Below are 24,414 nucleotides of genomic sequence, written 5' to 3'. Positions count from 1 at the left end.
AGATGGAGCGACTACAAGAGAGAGAACGTGAGACAGATTGGAGAGAGATATGGAGCGAGGTAGAGATAGAGAACGTTGGTGAGTGTGTGGTATCCGTGTTATTTGCTCCACGGCTGTTTAGATTTTATGTTGATGAGCAGCCAGTACAGTGTGTAGATGCAGTGAGATATTCAAGAAATAAGAAAGTTCTGCATGAACTCATACTTGTCACTGTAGTTTTGTGTTGAGTAACAAAATCCAAAATCTTTTTCATGGAATGACTCTGTGCACAAGCTTTCCAATCTGTGTCATCTTGGGCCAAAGTGTTGGACCCTGACACAGGAGGGGAAAACTGGCACTTTGTTCTAACCAAAGGTAGTCTAAATTCACTCATCTTTGGTCCCCCATTTAAGGTTAGAGCACAGGAAGAGTGAAGACTTCTGACAGGCTACAACCAGAGAGGAAGAGGCGAAGAGAGAGGGTTTACTCTGTCCAAAATCTGTCCACAAAAAATAAGGCCATGAAGTGAGGAATATTTGTATGGAGGTCAATGAGAGTGTCAAATTTAATTGCACATTTTCTATGTGAGGCTTATTTGATCGAATAGAAGTTTTATTTTATTTATTTATTTAATTAACTAGTCATGTCAGTTGAGAACAAATTCTTATTTTCAATGACGGCCTAGAAACAGTGGGTTAACTGCCTTGTTCAGGGGCAGAACGACAGATGTTTACCTTGTCAGCTCGGGGATTCGATCTTGCAACCTTTCGGTTACTAGTCCAATGCTCTAACCACTAGGCTACTTGCCGCCCCATTGTTAGAGCGGTCACTCGACTATCTTGTCAATATAATAGAAAATCTTCAGTAAAACCAACTACAAGGTTCTACCAATGGTGCTAGTCTCCTTTCCCAAAGTTCCCAGGTTTTTCAGAAATCCTGGTTGGAGGATTCTCAGAATCTGGAGGGGATACGCTGGGAGGGTATCTTCCATCTGGGAATGATGCAACCAGGAATTAAGAAAAACCTGGGATTCTTTTTCAGAATCTCCATGCACACAATTTCTGAGGGCAGAGCACCAAAAAAAGAGAAGGCAGAAGAACACAAAGAGAGAAAGAGAAATTAGAGCAAGAGATGGATAAATGCGCTGCGTTGTGACATCCCACACCAGTACTCTGAGCTAAATTCTAAATCTGGCAGATTTTAAGGGGGTTTCAAGATGTGCAGATCATGCGCCTATAACAGTAGACTTATATACCAGAGTTTGTAAGTCACAACTCATGAGCAGTTAGGGTGATAAATCATAGCTGTACTGACAGTGTGCCATTTGGTTCACACAGTCAGGGTTAAGATGGCCTGGTAGAGGCCAGCTAAGGGTAAGTGGAATCTGGAGACCAGGCTCTGGACATTTGAGAGGGCACATGGTCCACCCTTCCAACCTTGATGATCCATAAAGGGACTGAGTGAAAGAACATCCTATTTGGGTTAATGTACCACTCTGTTCCATAATCTCAGTTTCTGAACAACACTGGCTTTGCCTTTTACTTCACACCCAATGCTGTATACACCAAACAACAACTACCTGTCTATCTATACTCCAACAAAGCCAACTTCTCCAAAGGTCAGCTTTCCCAACAGTACTGGCTTTTACCACTATTCCATAGATTGTTTCCCTGCTCCATATACCTTGACATATCTGGCCATCGCCACAATTCTTAGGCTCTATCTACAGTCTTGAAATAATACACAGTTGGATTTACTTTGAAGATTGATATTTGTCTGAGACGCTGAATGAATACACATGAATATAGATACTTCAGCTTGGCATTGGCTTTGTTTGAGGTTTGCACACTCGTAGTTACAAATAGATGTACACCAGTGACATTTCTGAGAGGCCACAGGTCTGTTATTGACCATTACCAACTAGCATTCCAGCGATATTCTGAGAACCAAAAGTTCTCGTCGCACAAAGGGTAGATAAAAGTAGATTAGTCACTCACTGTTCTTGGAGGATAAAACCAACGTTCTCCTGAGACACCTGTCCCGTCACGGGGTGCCGGAATGTCGTGGTCCTCTGGTTATGGCTATGAGAGGAACAGAGGAGAAGAGAGGGAACAGTGGTGGGGAATGGAGGTAGGAGGAGAGAGGGGGAAAAAACAGAGTGGAACAAAATTAGCATCCCTGGCTATCGAATCAGTCTGTGGTCATTGCGTTGGATTCCCCCCCCTTCCGCTCACATGTAGACACAAGCGGATCATTCTCTAGGGGCGTAGTGGGTTTCAAGCACTAAATAACCCCATAGTCTCGCCCCCCTGACTTTCTCAGGCCTGTGTAGAATGTGTGGGGTGGCGGTGGCCCCCGTCCTGGACAGCTCGTATGATCTGGCCATAAAGTGTCAGGCTCAGCACTAAATTCCGGACACACACACACACACACGAAAAGAAAGAAAGAGATCGAGAGAGAGAGATCTAGAGAGAGGGAGAGAGAGAGAGAGAGAGAGAGAGAGAGAGAGACGAGATCGAGAGATAGCGAGATCGAGAGAGCGAGATCAAGAGAGAGATAGAAAGAGAAAGATCGGTCAGGCCAGGCAAGGCCTCCATTGATTTCAACCTGGGGCCTGCGTCCCTAGGCTATTCCCGATATGTACTTCTGCACTACATAGGAAATAGGGTGCCATTTGGGACACAGCAGGGCCCTCTATCAGGGGTGTAAATTCCATTGCCAAGGGGATAAACAAAGAGGGGTGGTGGCAGGGGGGCTGGTCAATAACGCTTTGCTTTGGAAAAACTTTGAAGGTAAACGGCACCCAATGTTTTTCAACTATACACAGTCTACAACATTCGACTCTCGTCTCGTGGGAGCTTGCCGAGTGAGGGTGAGTTGGAAAATCGAAGTCACGGTCAAAGTTGACTGCCTACGATAAGGCTGATGACATTTATGAAACACAAATCACTCAGCGTCAGTTAGACTAAGTGAATCAGTGAAGTTTTTATTTTAATGAATTAAAAAAAAAACATACAGTTCACCTGCGGTGAAACCTCTCAACATTTGCATTAAATCTTAGTCATTTAGCAGAAGCTCCCATCCAGAGCAGCACACAGGAGCAATCAGGGGGAAGTGCCCCGCTCATGGGCACATCGACATATCCACCATCCAGTCCACTCGGGGGACCAGAACCAGCGAGTGTTGACATCTCAAAATAACTAGGGAAGAAATGTGTGTAGCATCTTCTGATATCGCAAAGCCAATCACACATACATACTAAGTTCAGTTAGTCTTCAACACGTCTTGTTGTTGCTTGCTATGTAGGTTAAGTCAGTCCCTTTCAGAACATAAAGGCAGATTTGGATCTTTAAGGAGATCGCTGACAAAAGTCGCAATTTGCAGCGCTTCGTCCCCAGATATCCCAGAGTACCAGGAAGCTCTAATGCATTCCTCTTCTTCCAGGGGTTAGGATGTAATCAGTTAGGCCCTGTGTACACCACCAAGGTTGATTGCCAAATGGCACCCCATTCCCTATATAGTGCACTACTTTCAAACCAGTGCCCATAGCGCTCTGGGCAAAAGTAGTGCACGATGTAGGGAATAGGTTGCCATTTGGGACACAGTCCAAGTGACTTAAAAACAAGCCTTTATAGGGCACACAACACCCTCCCAATATATTCCCTCCATCAAATAGTAGTTGAGCTGCTGCTGTCCCTGTAGGAGCTGATGTGGAGTGACGGCTGAGAGCTCACTTCCTGGTTAAGGAAGGAAAAAAAGCACTCTGGTCCAATACGCACAGGGACGTGTGAAAAGGCTGCTGTGCTGTTTGTTGTTTTGACAGAGGTCTGCATCCCAAATGGCACCAAAAGTAATGCACTAAATATGGAATAGTGTGCCATTTGGGACACAAGCAGAGTTATGTTTCACACAGGAAAATACGCACTATGCTCTAGATACGAGTATGTCTCAGGGGACAATACTGGGGTCTACCTTAGCATAGACAATTATCTTAGAAAAGTATGTACTGCTGTCTATGCAGATAAGCATAAGTATTAGCGATATTGGCTGAACAGGAATGAATCATTTTATCGTCATTTAGCAATAGTGCTGTCCAGGGGATGGCAGTGGCACCCACCCTCCACAGTATTCTTCAGCCATCCGCTACAATGGTGACGTGGTCACAGATCCCCATCAAATTCAACAGCAAATGTAATGTTGCAACGATTTGGGATGACCTCAGTGTATTACTTGAAAATAACCAGCGCTAGTCTCAGGGCCCATATGTGCAACCAGAGGGGAAAAAAACAAAAACTCTAGACCACCTTTACTCCACACACAGAGACGCATACAAAGCTTTCCCTAGCCCTCCATTTGGTAAATCTGACCATAATTCTATCCTCCGGATTCCTGCTTACAACCAAAAACTAAAGCAGGAAGTACCAGTGACTCAATCTATACGGAAGTGGTCAGATGACGTGGATGCTACAGGACTTTTTGCTAGCACAGACTGGAATATGTTCTGCGAATCATCCAATGGCATTGAGAAGTATGCCACCTCAGTTACCAGATTCATCAATAAGTGCATTGACGACATCGTCCCCACAGTACGTACATATCCCAACCAGAAGCCATGGATGAAAGGCAACATCCGCACCGAGCTAAAGGCTAGAGCTGCCGCTTTCAAGGAGCGGGGACTCTAATCAGGACGCTTATAAGAAATCCCGCAATGCCCTCAGACTAATCATCAAACAGGCAAAGTGTCAATACAGGACTAAGACTAAATCCTACTATGCTCGTCGGATGTGACAGGGCTTGCAGAACTATTACAGACAATAAAATGGGAAACCAAGCCGTGAGCTGCACAGTGACGCAAGCCTACCAGATGAGCTAAATACCTTTTATGTTCACATTCAGGCAAGCAACACTAAAGCATGTATGAGAGCACCAGCTGTTCCTGATGACTGTGTGATCACGCACTCTGTAGCCAATGTTGGCAACACCTTTAAACAGGTCAACATTCACAAGGCCGCGGTGCCAGACAGATTACCAGGGCGTGTACTCAGAGCATGCGCTGACCAACGGGCAAGTGTCTTCACTGACATTTTAAACGTCTCCCTGACCAAGTCTGTAATACCCACGTTTCAAGCAGACCACCATAGTCCCTGTGCCCAAGAATGCGAAGGTAAATGACTACCACCCCGTAGCACTCACGTTGGTAGCCATGAAGCGCTTTGAAAGGCTGGTCATGGCTCACATCACAATCATCCCGGAAACCCTAGACCCACTCCAATTCACATACAGCCCCAACAGATCCACAGATGACACAATCACATTCACACTCCACACTGCCCTTTCCCACCTAGACAAAAGGAACACCTATGTGAGAATGCTGTTCATTGACTACAGCTCAGCGTTCAACACCAGAGTGCCCACAAAGCTCATCAATAAGCTAAGGACCCTGGGACTAAACACCTCCGTCTGCAACTGGATTCTGGACTTCCTGACGGGCCACCCCAGGTGGTAAGGGTAGGCAACAACACATCTGCCATTCTGATCCTCAACACTGGGGCTCCTCAGGGATGCGTGCATATTCCCCTCCTGTACTTCCTGTTCACCCACGACTGCGTGGCCAACCACGACTCCAACACCATTAAATTTGCTGACGACACAACAGTGGTAGGCCTGATCACCGACAATGATGAGAGCCTATAGGCAGGAGGTCAGAGACCTGGCAGTGTGGTGCCAGGACAACAACCTCTCTCTCAATGTGAGCAAGACAAAGGAGGTGATCGTGGACTACAATAAAAAGGCGGGCCGAACTGGCCCCATTTAACATCGACAGAGCTGTAGTGGAGTGGGTCTTGAGTTTCCTTGGTGACCACATCACCAACAAACTATCATGGTCCAAACACACCAAGACAGTCGGGAAGAGGGCACGACAACACCTTTTCCCCCTCAGGAGACTGAAAAGATTTGCCATGGGTCCCCAGATCCTCAAACATTTCTACAGCTGCACCATCGAGAGCATCCTGACCGGTATGGCAACTGCTCGGCATCTGACTATAAGACGCTACAGAGGGTAGTGCAGACAGCCCAATACATCACTGGGGCCAAGCTTCCTGACATTCAGGACCTATATAGTAGGCGGTGTCAGAGGAAGGCCTAAAAAATGGTCAAAGACTCCAACCACCCAAGTCATAGACTGTTCTCGCACTGCTACCACACAGCAAGCGGTGCCGGAGCGCCAAGTCTAGGTCCAAAAGGCTCCTTAACAAGCTATAGGAAATGCCCACCCTGACAATTTACATTGACCGCCCCCCCCTCCCCTTTGTTTTTACACTGCTGCTACTTACTGTTTATTATCTATGCACAACCACTTTACCCCAACCTACATGTGCAAACTACCTTGACTAACCTGTACCCCCGCACATTGACTTGGTACCGGTATCCTCAGTATATTGCCTCGTTATTGTTATGCAATTTTATTGTTTTACTTTAGTTTATTTAGTAAATATGTTATTTATTTCTTGAACTGCATTGTTGGTTAAGGGCTTGTAGGTACGCATTTCATGGTAATGTTGTATTTGGTGCATGTGACAAATAAAATTATTTGATTTGATTACAACAGGGAAAATCACTGTTTTTGCCTGCTCCTAACTTTTCAATTATAATGTGGAAAAGCCCATTGAGAAATGGTTCCAATCCTTTACAATGAAAATTGTCTACTTCCCTCTACGTTAACGTATATCGAATCCACTCTAAAGTCACGATTAACTGTTTCGTATAATATTGTAGGGATCTCTTTGGTACCATCAGAGACGTTTTAGAGCACAGCTGTTCCCACCACACCATCTCAGGCAATTCTTATCCATGATGTCTAACATACAGAGCATTCGGGAAAGTATTTAAACCCCTTCACTTTTTCCACATTTTTGTTACGTTACAACCTTATTCTAAAATTGATTAAATAAACAATTTCCTCCTCAATCGACACACAACACCCCATAATGACAAAGCGAAAATATTTTTTTTTTTACATTTTGCAAATGTATTCAAAATAAAACAGAAACCCTTTGCTATGAAACTCGGGAACTGAGCTCAGGTGCATCCTGTTTTCATTGAGCATCCTTGAGATGTTGCTACAACTTGATTGGAGTCCAGCTGTGGTAAATTCTATTGATTGGACGTTTTGTAAAAAGGCACACAACTGTCTATATAAGGTCCCACAGTTGACAGTGCATGTCATAGCAAAAACTAAGCCATGAGGTTAAAGAAATTGTCCGTAGAGCTCAGAGACAGGATTGTGTCGAAGCATAAAGTGTACCATAAAGTTTTTGCAGCATTGAAGGTCCCCAAGAACACAGTGGCCTCCATCATTCTTTCTAGAGCTGGCCACCCGGCCAAACTGAGCAATCTGGGAAGAAAGGCCTTGGTCAGGGAGGTGACCAAGAACCCGATGTTCACTGTGATAGAGCTCCAGAGTTCCTCTGTGGAGATGGTAGAACATTCCAGAAGGACAACCATCTCTGCAGCACTCCACCAATCAGGCCTTTATGGTAGAGTGGCAGACGGAAGCCACTCCTCAGTAAAAGGCACACGACAGCCCTCTTGGAGGTTGCCAAAAGTCACCTAAAGGACTCTCATACAATGAGTGACAAGATTGTTTGGTCTGATGAAACCAAGATTGAACTCTTTGGCCTGGATGCCAAGCGTCACATCTGGAGGACAGTGAAGCATGGTGGTGGCAGCATCATGCTGTGGGGATGTTAGATATTCCTGCACTGCTGGAGCTATGAACATAAACATTTCACTGCACCTGAGATAACATCTGCAAATCTATGTACGCGACCAATGAACATTGATTTGGATATTTTGGGGTTGTTTCTAGTAGATTCCAGTATTTTGAGGGTAGCCGTTTACAGTAGTTTGTGGTATTTTGGAGTTTTGTTTAGAGTAGTTTGTGGTATTTTCGGTTGTTCCTGGTATTTTAGGGGTAGCTGTTTGGAGTAGTTTCTGGTTGTTCCTGGTATTTTGGAGTTCTGTTTAGAGTAGTTTGTGGTATTTTCTGTTGTTCCTGGTATTTTGGGGGTAGCTGTTTGGAGTAGTTTCTGGTTGTTCCTGGTATTTTGGGGGTAGCTGTTTGGAGTAGTTTCTGGTTGTTCCTGGTATTTTGGGGGTAGCTGTTTGGAGTAGTTTCTGGTTGTTTCTGGTATTTTTTAATGGGCAGCTGTTTGGTATTTTGGGTTGTTTCTGTTCGTTTCTGGTTTGGGGTATTAAGTAAGACTACATAAATGTTAACTCTTATTATCTGGCTTTGAACATGTTGTGGGAGTACCTAAACAGAGACACAGGTGAAGCGGACTCAGACTGCGTCATAACAGATAACATCCCGCTAAGAAAAAACGTCTGCTTTCTCTCAAAAACCACCCAGCATGGTGAGAGAAATAACCCACTCCACACTGGCTTTAGCGCTGAGCTCAACCCTCTCCATGTACGGTGTGGTATTTACCTACAGTGCTGAGGAGGTACGTAAGGACACTCAAATCTTGATTGGCACATCAAGGGAGGTAAACATTAATGTAAACAAATGTTGGTTACTTGGCTACTATGCCCACCCCATCCCAATGCAGGTGACTTAACCTCTTAGTATGTATGTATGTATGTATGTATGTATGTATGTATGGTATGTATGTATGTATGTATGTATGTATATATATATGGAGTAGTGTCTCCATCTGACATCAGCAAGCGCTGCTCACTAAGTAGTGGTGTGAATGTTTAAACAAAATTGAGATCCTTATTGTCAAGTAAAATCCATAACCGAAAAACAATGTTTTTTTTATGTAGACACAGAACGTAAACAGCATAGTGGGTCTATTTCCGCATCAACTAAGAGCGTTGCAGCACGAAGTTCAACTACTCCACTGTTTTGGTGCCCTGGCTACCGCACAGAACAGAGTGAAGTAAACCCGTGCACATGCACAGATACTGTGTGTGACAGGGAGAGCGTAGTGTTGCATCTCGCTCATCTCAATATCCAAGCCAATTCATTGATGGTAGGCCCTGCTTGACTGAAGTTGCTTGACTGAAGTTGCTTGACATTGCAAGCCAGGAAATTGCGAGATACAGCATTTCATTGCAAGATACAGGTTTTGATTGCCGATAGACAGGCCTCGTGCACGGTTCTGACTGTCTGCCTGGTGGCCAACGTGCCTATACGGTGCCCCTCCCCTCTCTCTCCATCCCTCGCTAAGAAAGATGCAAGTGTTTGTGTTTGTGTCCACAATTTTGTTTTCTGAGGTCTTGGCTGATTTCTTTTGATTTTCCCATGATGTCAAGCAAAGAGGCACTGAGTTTGAAGGTAGGCCTTAAAATACATCCACAGGTACACCTCCAATTGACTCAAATGATGTCAATTAGCCTAACAGAAGCTTCTAAAGCCATGATATCATTTTCTGGAATTTTCCAAGCTGTTTAAAGGCCCAGTCAATTTAGTGTATGTAAACTTCTGACCCACTGGAATTGTGATACAGTGAATTATAAGTTAAATAATCTGTCTGTAAACAATTGTTGGAAAAATGACTTGTGTCATGCACAAAGTAGATGTCCTAACCAACTTGCCAAAACTATAGTTTGTTAACAATACATTTGTGGCGTGGTTGAAAAACGAGTTCTAATGCCTCCAACAGTGTATGTAAACTTCCGACTTCAACTGTACACACACACACACACACACACACACACACACACACACACACACACACACACAGGAAAGTATTCAGACTCCTTTTCCAAATGTTGTTACGTTACAGCCTTATTGTTTTTCCCACCCTCAATCTACACACAATACCCCATAATTACAAAGCAAAAACATGTTTGTAGATTTTTTGGCTATTTTATATAAATACATAAAAAAAAAAAAATCTGACCCTTCACTCACTACTTTTTTGAAGCACCTTTGGCAGAGATTACAGCCTTGAGTCTTCTTGAGTATGACACTACAAGCTTGGCACACCTGTATTTGGGGAGTTTCTCCCATTCTTCTCTTCAGATCCTCTCAGGCTCTGTCAGGTTGAATGGGGAGCATTGCTGCACAGCTATTTTCAGGTCTCTCCAGAGATGTTAGATCGGGTTCAAGTCCGAGCTCTGGCTGGAAATTCAGAGACCTGTCCTGAAGCCACTCCTGCGTTGGCTTGGCTGTGTGCTTAGGGTCGTTGTCCTGTTGGATGGTGAACCTTCACCCCAGTCTGAGGTTCTGAGCGGTCTGGAGCAGGATATCATCAAGGATCTCTCTGTACTTTGCTCCATTCACCTTTGCCTTGATCCTGACTAGTCTCCCAGTCCCTGCCGCTGCAACCTCCATGCTTCACCGTAAGGATGGTGCCAGGTTCATCTTTGCTTTGATCCTGACTAGTCTCCCAGTCCCTGCCGCTGCAACCTCCATGCTTCACTTTAAGGATGGTGCCAGGTTTTCTCCAGAAGTGATGCTTGGCATTCAGGCCAAAGCGTTCAATATTGGTTTTATCAGACCAGAGAATCTTGTTTTTCATGGTCGGAGAGTCTTTAGGTGCCTTTTGGCAAACTCCAAGCGGGCTGTCATGTGTCTTTTAGTGAGAAGTGACCGCAGAGTGCTGAAGCGCTTAGCACGTCTGTCCTCGGTTGCAACACTGACTACCGAGTTACAAACTGCCTCTGGAAGCAACATCAACACATGAACCGTTTGTCAAGAGCTTCATAAAATGTTTTTTTTTGTGGCCAAGCAACCGCACACAAGCCTAAGATCACCATGCACAATGCCAAGGGTCGGCTGAAGTGGTGTAAAGCTTGCCGCCATTGGACTCTGGAGCAGTGGAAATGCGTTTTCTGGAGTGATGAATCACGCTTCACTATCTGGCAGGCTGACGAACGAATCTGGGTTTGGTGGATGCCAGGAGAACACTACCTACCCCAAGGCATAGTGACAACTGTAAAGTTTGGTGGTGGAGGAATAATAGTCTGGGGCTGTTTTTCATGGTTTGGGCTAGGCCCCTTAGTTCCAGTGAAGGGAAATCTTAATGATACATCATACAATGACATTCTAGACAATTCTGCACTTCCTACTTTGTGGCAACAGTTTGAGGAAGGACCTTTTCTGTTTCAGCATGACAATGCCCCTGTGCACAAAGCGAGGACCATACTGAATTGGTTTGTCAGCTCGGTGTGAAAGAACTTGACTGGCTTGCACAGGGCCCTGACCTCAACCACATCGAATACCTTTGGGATGAATTGGAAACACTACTGCGAGCCAGGCCTAATCGCCCAACATCAGTGCCCGACCTCACGAATACTCGTGGCTGAATGGAAGCAAGTCCTAACAGCAATGTTACAACATCTAGTGGAAAGCATTCCAAGAAGAGTGGAGGCTGTTATAGCAGCAATGGAGGGACCAACTCCATATGAATTAATGCCCATGATTTTGCCATGAGATATTTGACGAGTAGGTGTCCACATACATTTGGTCATGTAGTGTATCAAAGACTAAATATGTTGGCTTTGAACAGCTGGTTACGTCACAAATGGCACCTTATTTCCTAAATAGTGCATTACTTTTGACCAGTACCCATATGGTCCTGGTCAAAATGTATGCACTAAATAGGGAATACGGTACCTTTCGGGATGTAGCCTCCACTCTCACTGACATCTCACCCAATCCTGAGTGGAGACATTTGTCTCCGTATCTACTGGCGTGAGACAGCTGGCAGGTTTGCGAGAGCCCCGTGCTGAGAAAGACAGATTGCTTCAAAACATCTATTTGGTGAGTGGGTGTGTGTTCAGTCAAAAAGGTCAGGTCTATTTAAAGGTTTCCAGATGAAATGTGTTTGAAATGCAGGGCGGAGGACAGATGTAGGGACAGACGGAGGGAGGGAGGGAGGGAGGGAGGGAGGGAGGGAGGGAGGGAGGGAGGGAGGGAGGGAGGGAGGGAGGAAAGGAGGGAGGAAAGGAGGGAGGAAAGGAGGGAGGAAAGGAGGGAAAGGAGAGTGGTTGTTGGTGCATTCTGAGAGGGGCAGAGCGAGGTCATTCCCATTCAAAGTGCGGAGAGGTGTGGGTGGGTGCGTGTGTGTGTCCACGCATGAGTCGGTCCGTCTGCCTGTCCATGTATACGTGTGTATGCGTGTGTGTACGTGCATTAGTTTGTGTGGGTATCAGTGTGTGAGTGTGTGTGTGTATATGTATAATGCGATGTGGGTGTCTGCGTACGTGGTGGCATAGACAGACATTTAAAGTAGCCCTTTGAGTGGAGCTGCTATGTAGGCTCTGAATAATACAGCTAATAATTATCCTTCCATCCCACACGCTGGCTTTTGTTAAAGAGATGAAGAGGATCCGGTGTCATCAGAAGTTGAGAACTCAGAACACCAGCACTCTCCTCCAAAAGAAAACTGTTTTAACGCAGACTTTGAACTATTGTTAAAGGCACAGATTGATTTCAAGAGTCGGGTAGTTAGGACTGGATATACAAGCCTCCACACACAACCATCACACGCACAACACATACAGCATGTACACATTCGTACACACATGTAGCCTACATCTACACACACACACACACACACACACACACACACAACCCTGCCAAGGACTACAGAGTATCATGTATGATGAGTGAGTCCACTAGGTTGGGTTACACAAAGACTAAGTCAAATACAGTGGGAGCCAGGCTAGCAACAGCAGCACGCAGGTTTATATGTTGGCATTTTCATCACATGAAAAAGGTATCACTACAGTCAGTAGGCACCTCAGCATGCTAGCGGCTCCTGTAGACTGCGTCATTGCGCTAACGCTAGTTAGCAATGGCTCCAGAAACTACGTTCAAACTGCACACAGATACAGTACCAGTAAAAAGTTTGGACGCACCTACTCATTCAAGGTTTTTCTTTATTTGTAGTATTTTCTACATTGTATAATAATAGTGAAGACATCAACACTATGAAATAACACATATGGAATCATGTAGTAAGCAAAAAAAGTGTGACAAATCAAAATAGATTTTATATTTGAGATTCTTCAAAGTTACCACCCTTTGCCTTGATGACAGCTTTGCACACTCTTGGCATTCTCTCGATTGTTTAAAAAAAATAAAAAAAATGTACACCTTTATTTAACTAGGCAAGTCAGTTAAGAACACATTCTTATTTTCAATGACGGCCTAGGAACGGTGGGTTAACTGCCTTGTTCAGGGGCAGAACAACAGATTTTTACCTTGTCAGCTCGGGGGTTCAATCTTGCAACCTTACGGTTAACTAGTCCAACGCTCTAACCACCTGCTTTACATTGCACTCCACGAGGAGCCTGCCTGTTACGCAAATGCAATAAGAAGCCAAGGTAAGTTGCTAGCTAGCATTAAACTTATAAAAAAACAATCAATCATAATCACTAGTTAAAATAGTAATATCATCAACCATGTGTAGTCATCTAGCCTGTCCTGCGTTGCATATAATCGCTTAGGTACACGTTGCTCCAAACATAAACATCAATGCCTTTCTTAAAATCAATACACAAGTATATATTTTTAAACCTGCATATTTAGTTAATATTGCCTGCTAACATGAATTTCTTTTAACTAGGGAAAATGTGTCACTTCTCTTGCAACAGAGTCAGGGTATATGCAGCAGTTTGGGCCGCCTGGCTCGTTGTGAACTGTAAGACTATTTCTTCCTAACAAAGACAGCCGACTTCGCCAAACGAGAGATGATTTAACAAAAGCGCATTTGCGAAAAAAGCACAATCGTTGCACGACTGTACCTAACCATAAACATCAATGCCTTTACACAGAAGTATATATTTTTAAACCTGCATATTTAGCTAAAATAAATCCAGGTTAGCAGGCAATATTAACCAGGTGAAATTGTGTCACTTCTCTTGCGTTCATTGCACGCAGAGTCAGGGTATATGCAACAGTTTGTGCCGCCTGGCTCGTTGCGAACTAATTTGCCAGAATTCTACGTAATTATGGCATAACATTGAAGGTTGTGCAATGTAACAGGAATATTTAGACTTAGGGATGCTACCCATTAGATAAAATACGGAACGGTTCCATATTTCACTGAAAGAATAAACATTTTGTTTTCGAGATGATAGGTCATTAATATGGTCGAATCCAGAAACTAAGGCTCGTATTTGTGTGTGTTATTATGTTATAATTTAAGTCTATGATTTGATATAGCAGTCTGACTGAGCGATGGTAGGCAGCAGCAGCAGGCTCGTAAGCATTCATTCAAACAGCACTTTCGTGCGTTTTGCCAGCAGCTCTTCGCTGTGCTTCAAGCATTGCGCTGATTATTACTTCAAGCCTATCAACTCCCAAGATTAGGCTGCTGTAACCGATGTGAAATGGCTAGCTAGTTAGCGGGTGCGCGCTAATAGCGTTTCAAACGTCACTCACTCAGACTTGGAGCAGTTGTTCCCCTTGCTTTGCAAGGGTAACGCTGCTTCGAGGGTGGCAGTTGTCGATGTGTTCCTGGTTTGAGCCCAGGTAGGAGCGAGGAGGGGGACGGAGGCTATACTGCTACACTGGCAATACTAAAGTGCCTATAAGAACATCCAATAGTCAAAGGTATATGAAATACAAATCGTATAGAGAGAAATAGTCCTTTAATTCCTATAATAACTACAACCTAACACTTCTTACCTGGGAATATTGAAGACTCATGTTAAAAGGAACCACCAGCTTTCATATGTTCTCATGTTCTGAGCAAGGAACTTAAACGTTAGCTTTCTTACACGGCACATATTGCACTTTTACTTTCTTCTCCAACACTTTGTTTTTGCATCATTTAAACCAACTTGAACATGTTTCATTATTTCAGGCTAAATAGATTTTATTGATGTATTATATTAAGTTAAAATAAGTGTTCATTCAGTATTGTTGTAATTGTCATTATTAGAAAAATAAAAATAATAATTTAAAAAAAGTAATAATAAAACAAAATAAAAAAAATTGGCCGATTAATCGGTATCGGCTTTTTTGGTCACCCAATAATCGGCATCGGCGTTGAAAAATCATAATCGGTCGACCTCAAGTAGAAAATAAGTTGCAAACAATTGCAAAAAAACACACAAATTAGCACAGTTAGTTAGTAGCCCGTAAAACGGCAGCCACCCCCTCCGGCGCCATTATTACCATTTGTATTACAATGAATCCACAATTCCATTATCTTCACAGCCCTATGTACAACATTTACCAAAACTATAAAAACCTACACACCTCCAAGAAAAGTTATAAGGTTACTGCGCATCCTAGTAAAGCAAGTGTCAACTTTATTTCACAGTTAAGCTCACTAAAGCCATTCCCTCTTCCTCAATTACATTTCTGTCACCTAAATGAGAACTCTACCTCTTTATCTCTTTAAAATCTCAATCAAATCCCAGCTAAAGCTAGCACGTCCACACCTGACTGTACTATCACAATAGATCAATAATTAGCTTGTGTAGCTGCACCGCACAACCCTCTGAAGATAGCCTACAATACTGTATATAATATCCAAGCAAAGCCCAAGCTCACCAAAGCCACTTGCTGCTACATCTTCCAAATAAAAACCGCAACTCAGCTGAACTATGACAGTAACTACAGTTCTAGTGCCGTTTCAGAGCTGCTTCCATTTGTTTCCCTAGAGCCGGAGCAACTAGGCAGTTAGCTCCTATAGCTCGGGCATTGCCCCCTCGGTCAATGTCGCCTCAGTATCCCAATAGCGCAGTTCCAACTCACTCACTCACTCACTCACCCTAGATTGCTGGAATGGTGAGCACTTACAAAACGCAGAGCTTTTTAAAAATGGTTAAATGAAAGTTAAGGGTTAAATCAAACTGGACTCTTTTACCTGCTTCCACATGGCTACGGTTCTGGCTTTCACTCTGCTGGTCTGTGGGTGTGTATGAGCTATTCCTGTGTTTAGCGGGAAGGGGGGGGGGGGGGGGGGTAAAGTACCATCCCAGTAGCTAGGTCCTGTCATAGGGAGGAGGGAATACTATCTGACCCACACCTCGCTCTCTCATTCCCTCTCTCTCCCTCTTTGACTTCGCAGTACGACTGAACTGCTGCCTGGGATTTCATTCACACTACAGTGAGAGGCAGTGACACAACGTAGCCTTGCTCCAAACTACCACGGTCTCACGTGCCCCTATACAGCGCAGGCACATGTGCACACGCACGCAGAAATGTCATAAAACAAATCAGATCTATGGGATAAACTAAAGTCTACAGATGCCTACCAGAATGGGAACGTCAGAGAAAGCTATGGGTATTGGCACATGGAGAAAGTAGGCCCATTTATCAGTGTGGGCCGGCTGTGTGTAGAATTCTGTGTCTGGCGGCGCAAATCACTTTAATGAGGGTTATTAACCACGCAGGATGAGAATGGGCCATTAGACTGCTACACACGCACCATTATACGGCCATTTGACCATATCCTCTGTAACAAGCCTCTTCTGAAATATATTTGAGGTGTTATTTTTGGGCATTTGTTTTGCAGCAAACTCCAAATCCTTTAGGGCTGGGCCCCTCAGAGGTACTTGGGTGTTCACCTCAAATAAATATCATGAGGTTGTTTTGGCAGTGACTTCAAAAAGCCTTTGTTGCAGAGAACAGGAAAAGCTAACGGTCAGTTTGTTCCTTTCATATGAATCCACAATTTCAAAAAACTTTATTTGGCCATCTGTTACGACGGGAATTCGTCTTCTGCTCTGCTCTCATCCACAATAGCAATGTGCGCGCAAACACAGACACAGACACATGCACGTACTGTACACACACACACACACACACACAGTATGCCTTCATCTCTCCGTGTTACCAAGCCTCCACATTCTTCTCTGTACCAAACTAACTAGTCTCTACTATTTTCTCTACCATCTCCGTTGTCCTTTCGATAAAGGAAGTATGACTTGTGGGATCGCTTTCAGCCTAGGGCTTGACGTCACAGCCTAACCCTAACCCAGCAGCCTGACAGATTAAAGTGGTGTTTGGCATTGTGGCACACAGGAAAGCTTTTGTTTGGCCAGCTTGTAACCAGTGCCAGCCCCCCCTCTCCTGTTTCACCGTGGCCCTGAACAACAAGGGCAATTCTAGCACAAGAGAGGGGGAAAGGGGCACTCAATTCTGGTGACAGCCTGGCATCGACACCATGCCAGTGATAACGGGCATAGTCGGGGCATAGGCATCACTGACACACCTGGCATGGAGTGCCTGCTGGCTATGATGCGACAACCTCGTGCAACATGCTGTTGACAGCGGAACATGCCGACACTGAGGCGGCCATTTTGCATTGAGAGGTTTGTGTATTCCAACCCCCATTATCTAGCTGGTGTGATATGTTTATCAACGGTGTGTTGACGCCACCAAAACAAGCAAGAGATCTGAAGTCCAGGTGTCTCGTGAACCCAAAATGTTGTTGGTTATGTACAAACTCAGACCAAATAAGCATGTCTGCGGTCTAACGGCAGGTGATTAATCAGTATCCAACTTCATAGGACTATGAAGCTAACTGAAGATGGCCATCTTTAGAAAATCCCAAATATGTCTAGCTGGCTTTGTGACATATGCCTCAGATGTTGGAGGGCCAGTAGGAGGCACTCGTTCCTCTGGTCTAAAAAAAATATCCCAATGCCCCAGGGCAGTGATTGAGGAAAATTGCCCTGTGTAGGGTGCAGTCAGTCAGATGGGACGTTAAATGGGTGTCCTGAATCTCTGTGGTCACTAAAAATCCCATGGCACTTATCGTAAGAGTAGAGGTGTGTTAACCCCGGTGTCCTGGCTAAATTCCCAATCTGGCCCTCGTACCATCATGGCCACCTAATCATCCCCAGCTTCCAATTGGCTCATTCATCCCCCCTCCTCTCCCCTTTAACTATTCCCCAGGTCATTGCTCTGAATGAGAATGTGTTCAGTCAATTTACCTGGTAAAATAAGGGTAAAAAAAATGAAATAAGTGTCTCACATCTCCAAAACATTGTGGATTACAAACAGACTCATAGACGAAAGAAGCAGGAAGAAACTTGGCTAGAGTAGAGAAGACTATAAACTTGGTCTGGATTTAGACGGTAGAAAGACCTAACATATAGTGATTCTATTGGACTTTTCTGGCTCAGTCTCCAGGCTTGGCAGCAGCTAGCCTGAAATAGACGACAACAGTCTCCTCCAATGAACAGGTTGGACCTGATCCTCCGTTGAACTGTCGGCACTGTCTCAGAACACACGCACATTCCAAATGCATTAAATCAGATGTACTACCGCATTTTCGCATTGTTAAACTGCAATACATTGGAGGAGAACCGACTTGTGTATGTGTGCGACTGGGATGTAGAAGGAAACAGCTGGTTTTACAGCTCCAGTGCTAACATTAGAGGCCTGCTAACATTGCGTGAACATTTGTGTGAGTGATTTATAGTTTACACTATACCACTACTTCCCTCTGGGTGTCCTCTGTAGGAAGTGTTATTTCAACGCACGTCAAGTTTACTTTCAAACCCAGTGTTGTTAGACAAGGTCAAGGTAACGGAGGTGAGTATCAGGATAGGTCAAGTTTACTTAAGTAAAAACAAAAATGTCCCGGTCATGGTTTGCTCATCTTGTTGACTTAACAAGAGAATTTCTCCTTGCCAAATTGTAGCAAGGTCAAGCTTATGTGCTTTCATTAAGTTTTTCATGGGATGAAATTAACTTAAAACACTTGGTAAAGTTAACTTAAAATGAGTTTGGCAAGCTTTATTACTTTAAGCAGAGTTTCTCAATCAACCAAGTTAGCTTCAACACTCTAGCAAGTTCACTTTAAGAGGTGTTTCGTCAATCACTCAAACTTCCTCTGGAGTTGGACTGGTTCACTGATGAGCACAATTCTTTTCTCCGATAGCTATGGAAATTAGAGAGCTGGTTGCTCGACCCTTGTCCACACACCAATCAACGCGGCCATTTTGGAAGTCTGCTTCTGTGCCTGATTCGCTTCCATTAAACCCACTTGGAGATAATACAAATATTCACATTAGCATAAACACTGATGGCAGAGAGACAGCGTTGTGTGAGGTGGGCACTGAGCAGTATTAAGACTCGTTAGAGAAGAGCCTACGCCGACTCCAAAACCAAGTCTAGTCTACACACGGCAGGTTATGCATTCACTGCAAATGAGATATTTTCCCCCAACTGTAAGACTACTGAGGGAGGGAGGATTAGGGAAAGCTATCTCAGGAGTAAAGAAAAAAGAAAAAAAGAAAGAGAGAGAGAGAGAGAGAAAGGTTTGCATAAAGGACTAGGGTTCTGTTCATCTTCCTTCTGCATAGCTTGATAACATTTTTCTCTGTCTTTTCAGAGTTTCATGGTCCAGGGAAGTGACAGGGGACAGATGGTGGGTTTGAGAGAAAGTGATAGAGTGTGGGGGAAAGACGGAGGTAGAGGGAGGAGGGAGATAAAGAATAAATAAATAAATCCATCAAATTGATGGACTGAATGGAAAATGGGAAAGACCCTTATGGAAAAATCACGATTTCACGTGTGACATTTCCACATGTTTTCTACATGTGAAACCATGTGTTTTTGGAACACTTCACGTGATGATATTTCACATTAAGTTTTACATAGATTTTCACATAACCTTTCATACAGTACCAGTCAAAAGTTGACACACCTACTACACCTTTATTTTTACTATTGTCTACATTGTAGAATAATAGTGAAGACAACAAAACTATGAAATAACATATGGAATTATGTAGTAACCAAAAAAGTGAGATTCTTCAAAGTAGCCACCCTTTGCCTTGACAGCTTTGCACACTCTTGGCATTCTCTCAACCAGTATCACCTAGAATGCTTTCCCAACAGTCTTGAAGGAGTTCCCACATATGCTGAGAACTTGTTGACTGCTTTTCCTTCACTCTGCAGTCCAACTCATGCCACACCATCTCAACTGGGTTGAGGACGGGTGATTGTGGAGGCCAGGTCATCTGATGCAGCACTCCATCACTCTCCTTGGTCAAATATCCCTTACACAGCCTGGAGGTGTGTTGGGTCCTTGTGCTGTTGAAAAACATATGATAGGCCCACTAAATGCAAACCAGATGATGTGGGGGTGCTTTGCTGGTGACACCGTCTGATTTATTTAGAATTCAAGGCACACTTAACCAGCATGGCTACCACAGCATTCTGCAGCGATACAGCATCCCATTACACCTCCTCCTCCATGCTTCACGGTAGGAATTACACATGCCGAGATCATCCATTCACCGACTCTGCGTCACACAAAGACACGGCAGTTGGAACCAAAAATCTCAAATTTGGACTCAGACCAAAAGGACAGATTTCCACCGGTCTAATCTCTTCTTCTTATTGGTGCCCCTAAAAAGCAACTAATCCCTTTAAAAACAGCCTATGAGGCATAGATATGAGTCAAAATTTACTACAAAGTGTAAATAGGATTATTTTGGTCATAAAGTAATTGTCGTCTAAAATGGAGTAAACCAGAGTTGGGTTTGGATTACAAGCATGTCAACAAATCATACCCCATTTTGCCAAGCTCCATGAGCAAATCGCCCCTCTGCCCACCTCGCTTCCCTTCACTGAATGGGGCTCCGCTGTTTCATTGCCCCAACCCGTTCAAAGGATCAAGGGCCCTATATGGGATTGACCATGCCTCCACAGCCAAAGTTCTATGGTTTGCATGCCCTGTCGAAGGACCCTAGCTAATATGCGGAATAGGGGCTTCGAGTTCGAACCAAAACAAAAAAGGACCGGTTTATGACGTTCCTTTTTAAACCTCTGAAATTGACTTTTCAACATTTAACTTGAAATGAAATGACTTCACCATTCAGTGCGGATATGAACAAGTTCCCATGCTTTTAAAATATCAGTAACGTTCCGGAACAGTATAGATCACTTTAGTTTCTGGTTCTGTGTATGAAATTATTTTGTCCTTTTCTGGGTTTCGGTTCTGTTCCCTGAACCGGTTTCAAACCTTGATTCATACTCCTGGACTCATTCCACATATTGAAATCAAATTTATAGAAGTATTCAAACCCCTGAGTCAATACATGTTATTAATCCACTTTGGCAGCAATTACAGCTGTGAGTCTTTCTGGGCAAGTCTCGAAGAGCTTTGTACACCTGGATTATACAACATTTGCACATTATTCTTTTTTAAATTCTTCAAGCTGGTTGTTGATCATTGCTAGACAGCCCTTTTCAAGTCTTGCCATACATTTTCAAGCCAATTTAAGTCAAAACTGTAACTAGGCCACTCAGGAACATTCAATGACGTTTTGGTAAACAACTCCAGTGTATATTTGGCTTTGAGTTTTAGGTTATTGTCCTGCTGAAAGGTGGAATTTGTCACCTGTGTCTGTTGGAAAGCAGACTGAACCAGGTTTTCCTCTAGGATTTTGCCTCTACTTAGCTCTATTCCGTTTCTTTTATAAAAATTCATCCCTAGTCCTTGCCGATGACAAGCAGATCCTTAACATGATTCAGCCACCACCATGGTTGAAAATATGAAGTGGTACTCAGTGATGTATTGTGTTTGGTCCAAACAAAACACTTTGTATTTACACTGAACAAAAATAAAACACAACAATTTCAAAGATGTTACTGAGTTACAGTTCATATAAGGAAAACAGTCAATTTAAATAAATTCAAATCGGCCCTAATCTATGGATTTCACATGACTGGGAATACAGATATGCATCTGTTGGTAAAAGATGCCTTAAAAATGGTAGGAGCGTGGATCACCATTTACCTCAATGCAGCGTGACACATGCATAGAGTTGATCAGGCTGTCCAATGTGGCATTTAGAATGTTGTCCCACTCCTCTTCAATGGCTGTGTGAAGTTGATGGATATTGGCGGGAACTGGAACATGCTGTCGTACACGTCGATCCAGAGCATCCCAAACGTGCTCAATGGATGACATGTCTGGTGAGTATGCAGGCCATGGAAGAACTGCGTCATTTTCAGCTTCCAGGAATTTTGTACAGAGCCCTGCGACAATGGGCGGTGCATTATCATGCTGAAACATGAGGTGATGGCCGCGGCTGAATGGCACAACAATGGGCCTCAGGATCTCGTCACGGTATCTCTTGTGCATTCAAATAGATAAAATGCAATTGTGTTTGTTGTCCGTAACTTATGCCTTCCCATACCATAACCCCACCACCACGGGACACTCGAATTCTCTAAAACGACATTGGAGGCAGTTTATGATAGAGAAATGAACATTCTGTCAAGAGCTCTGGTGGACATTCCTGCAGTCAGCATGGCAAATTGCATGCTCGCTCAAAACTTGAGATCTGTGGAATTGTGTTGTGTGACAAACCTGCACATTTTAGAGTGGCATTTCATTGTTCCAAGCACAAGGTGCACCTGTAAAATGATCATGCTGTTTAATCAGATTATTCATAAGCCACACCTGTCAGGTAGATGGATTATCTTGGCATAGGGATGTAAACAAATTTGTGCACAACATTTTATAGAAATAATCTTTTTGTCAATTAGGTTAGTATTGTGGATTAACTACAATGTTGTTGACCCATCCTCAGTTCTCGTATCACAGCAATTCAACTCTAAACTGTTTTAAAAAGTCACCACTGGACTCATGGTAAAATCCCTGAGCAGTTTCCTTCCTCTACAGCAACTGAGTTAGGAAGGATGCCTGTATCTTTGTCATGACAGGGTGTATTGATACGCCATCCAAATGTAATTAATAACTTCACCATGCTCAAAGGGATATTCAATGACTGCTTTTTTACCCATCTACCAATACCGACTAAAAGTTCATTTCCTCCCTCACTTCTTTGCGAGGCAGTGAAATACCTCCCTGGTCATTGTGGTTGAATCTGTGTTTGAAATTCACTGCTCTCCCTGAGGGATCTTACAATTGAAAGTGGGGTGTACAGAGATGAAGTTGTCATTCAAAAATCATGTTAAACATTATTGCACACAGGGTGAGTCCATGCAAGCTTTTTATTTTTAATTAACTTAAACATTTCTAAAAACATAATTCCACTTTGACATTATGAGGTATTGTGTGGAGGCCAGTGACACAAAATCTAAATTGAATCATTTTTAAATTCAGGCTGAAGCACAACAAAATGTAGAAAAAAATCAAGGGGTGTGAATACTTTGACGGCACTGTATCTGAAGTGAAATAGAAAAATGTGATGCAGTGATCAGGTTGGTTCCACCATGCTAATCATAACCACTATTGATAACGTAAATCAGTGCTCTTTGTGTGTTTGTGTGGGACCGACCAGTGTCTTTAATGAGGCGAGAGGAGCTGATCTACGCTGCCATGCCCATCAATGGGGCTCTGGCAAAGACCTCACCTCCAGCCTCACCTCTTGCCTGCTCACCAACGGTCGTCGATGGGGAGACCAGAATTAGGTTTAAATTTCAACATAGGGTATGTTTGTTTGTCAGATATCACCTATCCCTACTGCCATTGTTAATAGAACAGTGACTGTGTATATGTGTTCGCAGATACATTTATGGAGCCAGCACTTGAAGACTTGCAAGATGATGTGATGAAGTCTAAATGGAGCGAGACCTGGCACTCGGCATTAACATTATACCAGACAACTTTTACTTGCATTGTATTTTTGGGGGTTTTGTTAAATTGACTGGCATCAGTCAATTTGGGGAGGGAGAAACCCTGTGCATTCTGCACCAGAATCAGGTATCAGTCAATATGGGGAGGTAGAAACCCTGTGTATTCTGCACATTTACATTTAAGTCATTTAGCAGACGCTGCACCAGGATCAGGTATCAGTCAATATGGGGAGGGAGAAACCCTGTGTATTCTGCACCAGGATCAGGTATCAGTCAATATGGGGAGGGAGAAACCCTGTGTATTCTGCACCAGGATCAGGGAACTCCTGCTGTATACGGGACACCACACAGGAAGGTATGACCACTGATTGCCAAGATAGCCCCATTACCACTAGACAAAATGCAGATAGGCACAGTATCTGTATCGGGTGGGAATGGCAACGCACATTGTTATATTAGCAGAACACCGCTTCTATGATATTATGTAAATGGTTGTTTATTCTACATGGACCTGTTATTACATTTGAAGGTTCTCAAAACAATTGTTTACAGAATCTACATAAATTCAGCAATTGTATTCTTGGCATATTACTCTGTAGGCTACTTACCTATTCTTAGCTTCCTCCGGCATCTCACCATACATCTGCCTGTAGTTATTGAACCTGTTTTTACTTTGTCATTATGGGGTATTATGTGTAGATTGATGAGAAAAAATATATAATTTAATACATTTTAGAATAAGGCTGTAACGAAACAAAATGCGAAAAAAGGGAAGGGGTCTGAATACTTTTCCCAATGCACAATACGAATGCACCGGGCCCTTACGGTCAGCGGAGGATTTAGGTATAGACGACATGGACAGCCGCGTACGGCGCCATCTTGCCGGGGGCGGC

General features: G+C 43.6%; 1 protein-coding gene across 12 annotated transcripts in view; it reads right to left on the bottom strand.

Moving 5' to 3' along the window:
• The window catches only part of LOC106561057 (pleckstrin homology domain-containing family A member 7), a 173,953-nt gene that overhangs the window by 74,938 nt on the left and 74,601 nt on the right, over positions 1-24,414 (bottom strand). For 11 of the 12 annotated variants that reach the window (XM_014124646.3, XM_014124645.3, XM_014124644.3 and 8 more), the window contains one exon: positions 1,977-2,060. In XM_014124646.3, coding sequence (XP_013980121.1) covers positions 1,977-2,060 — 84 coding nt within the window. Of the gene's footprint in view, positions 1-1,976; positions 2,061-15,818; positions 15,960-24,414 lie in introns of those variants that run through there. The other variant, XM_014124658.3, reaches the window with a different exon arrangement.

The sequence above is a fragment of the Salmo salar genome, chromosome 10 (assembly GCF_965601325.2).
Source record: "Salmo salar chromosome 10, fSalSal1, whole genome shotgun sequence".
Taxonomy (NCBI): Eukaryota; Metazoa; Chordata; class Actinopteri; order Salmoniformes; family Salmonidae; genus Salmo; species Salmo salar.
This window is presented reverse-complemented; position numbering and strand designations above follow the sequence as displayed.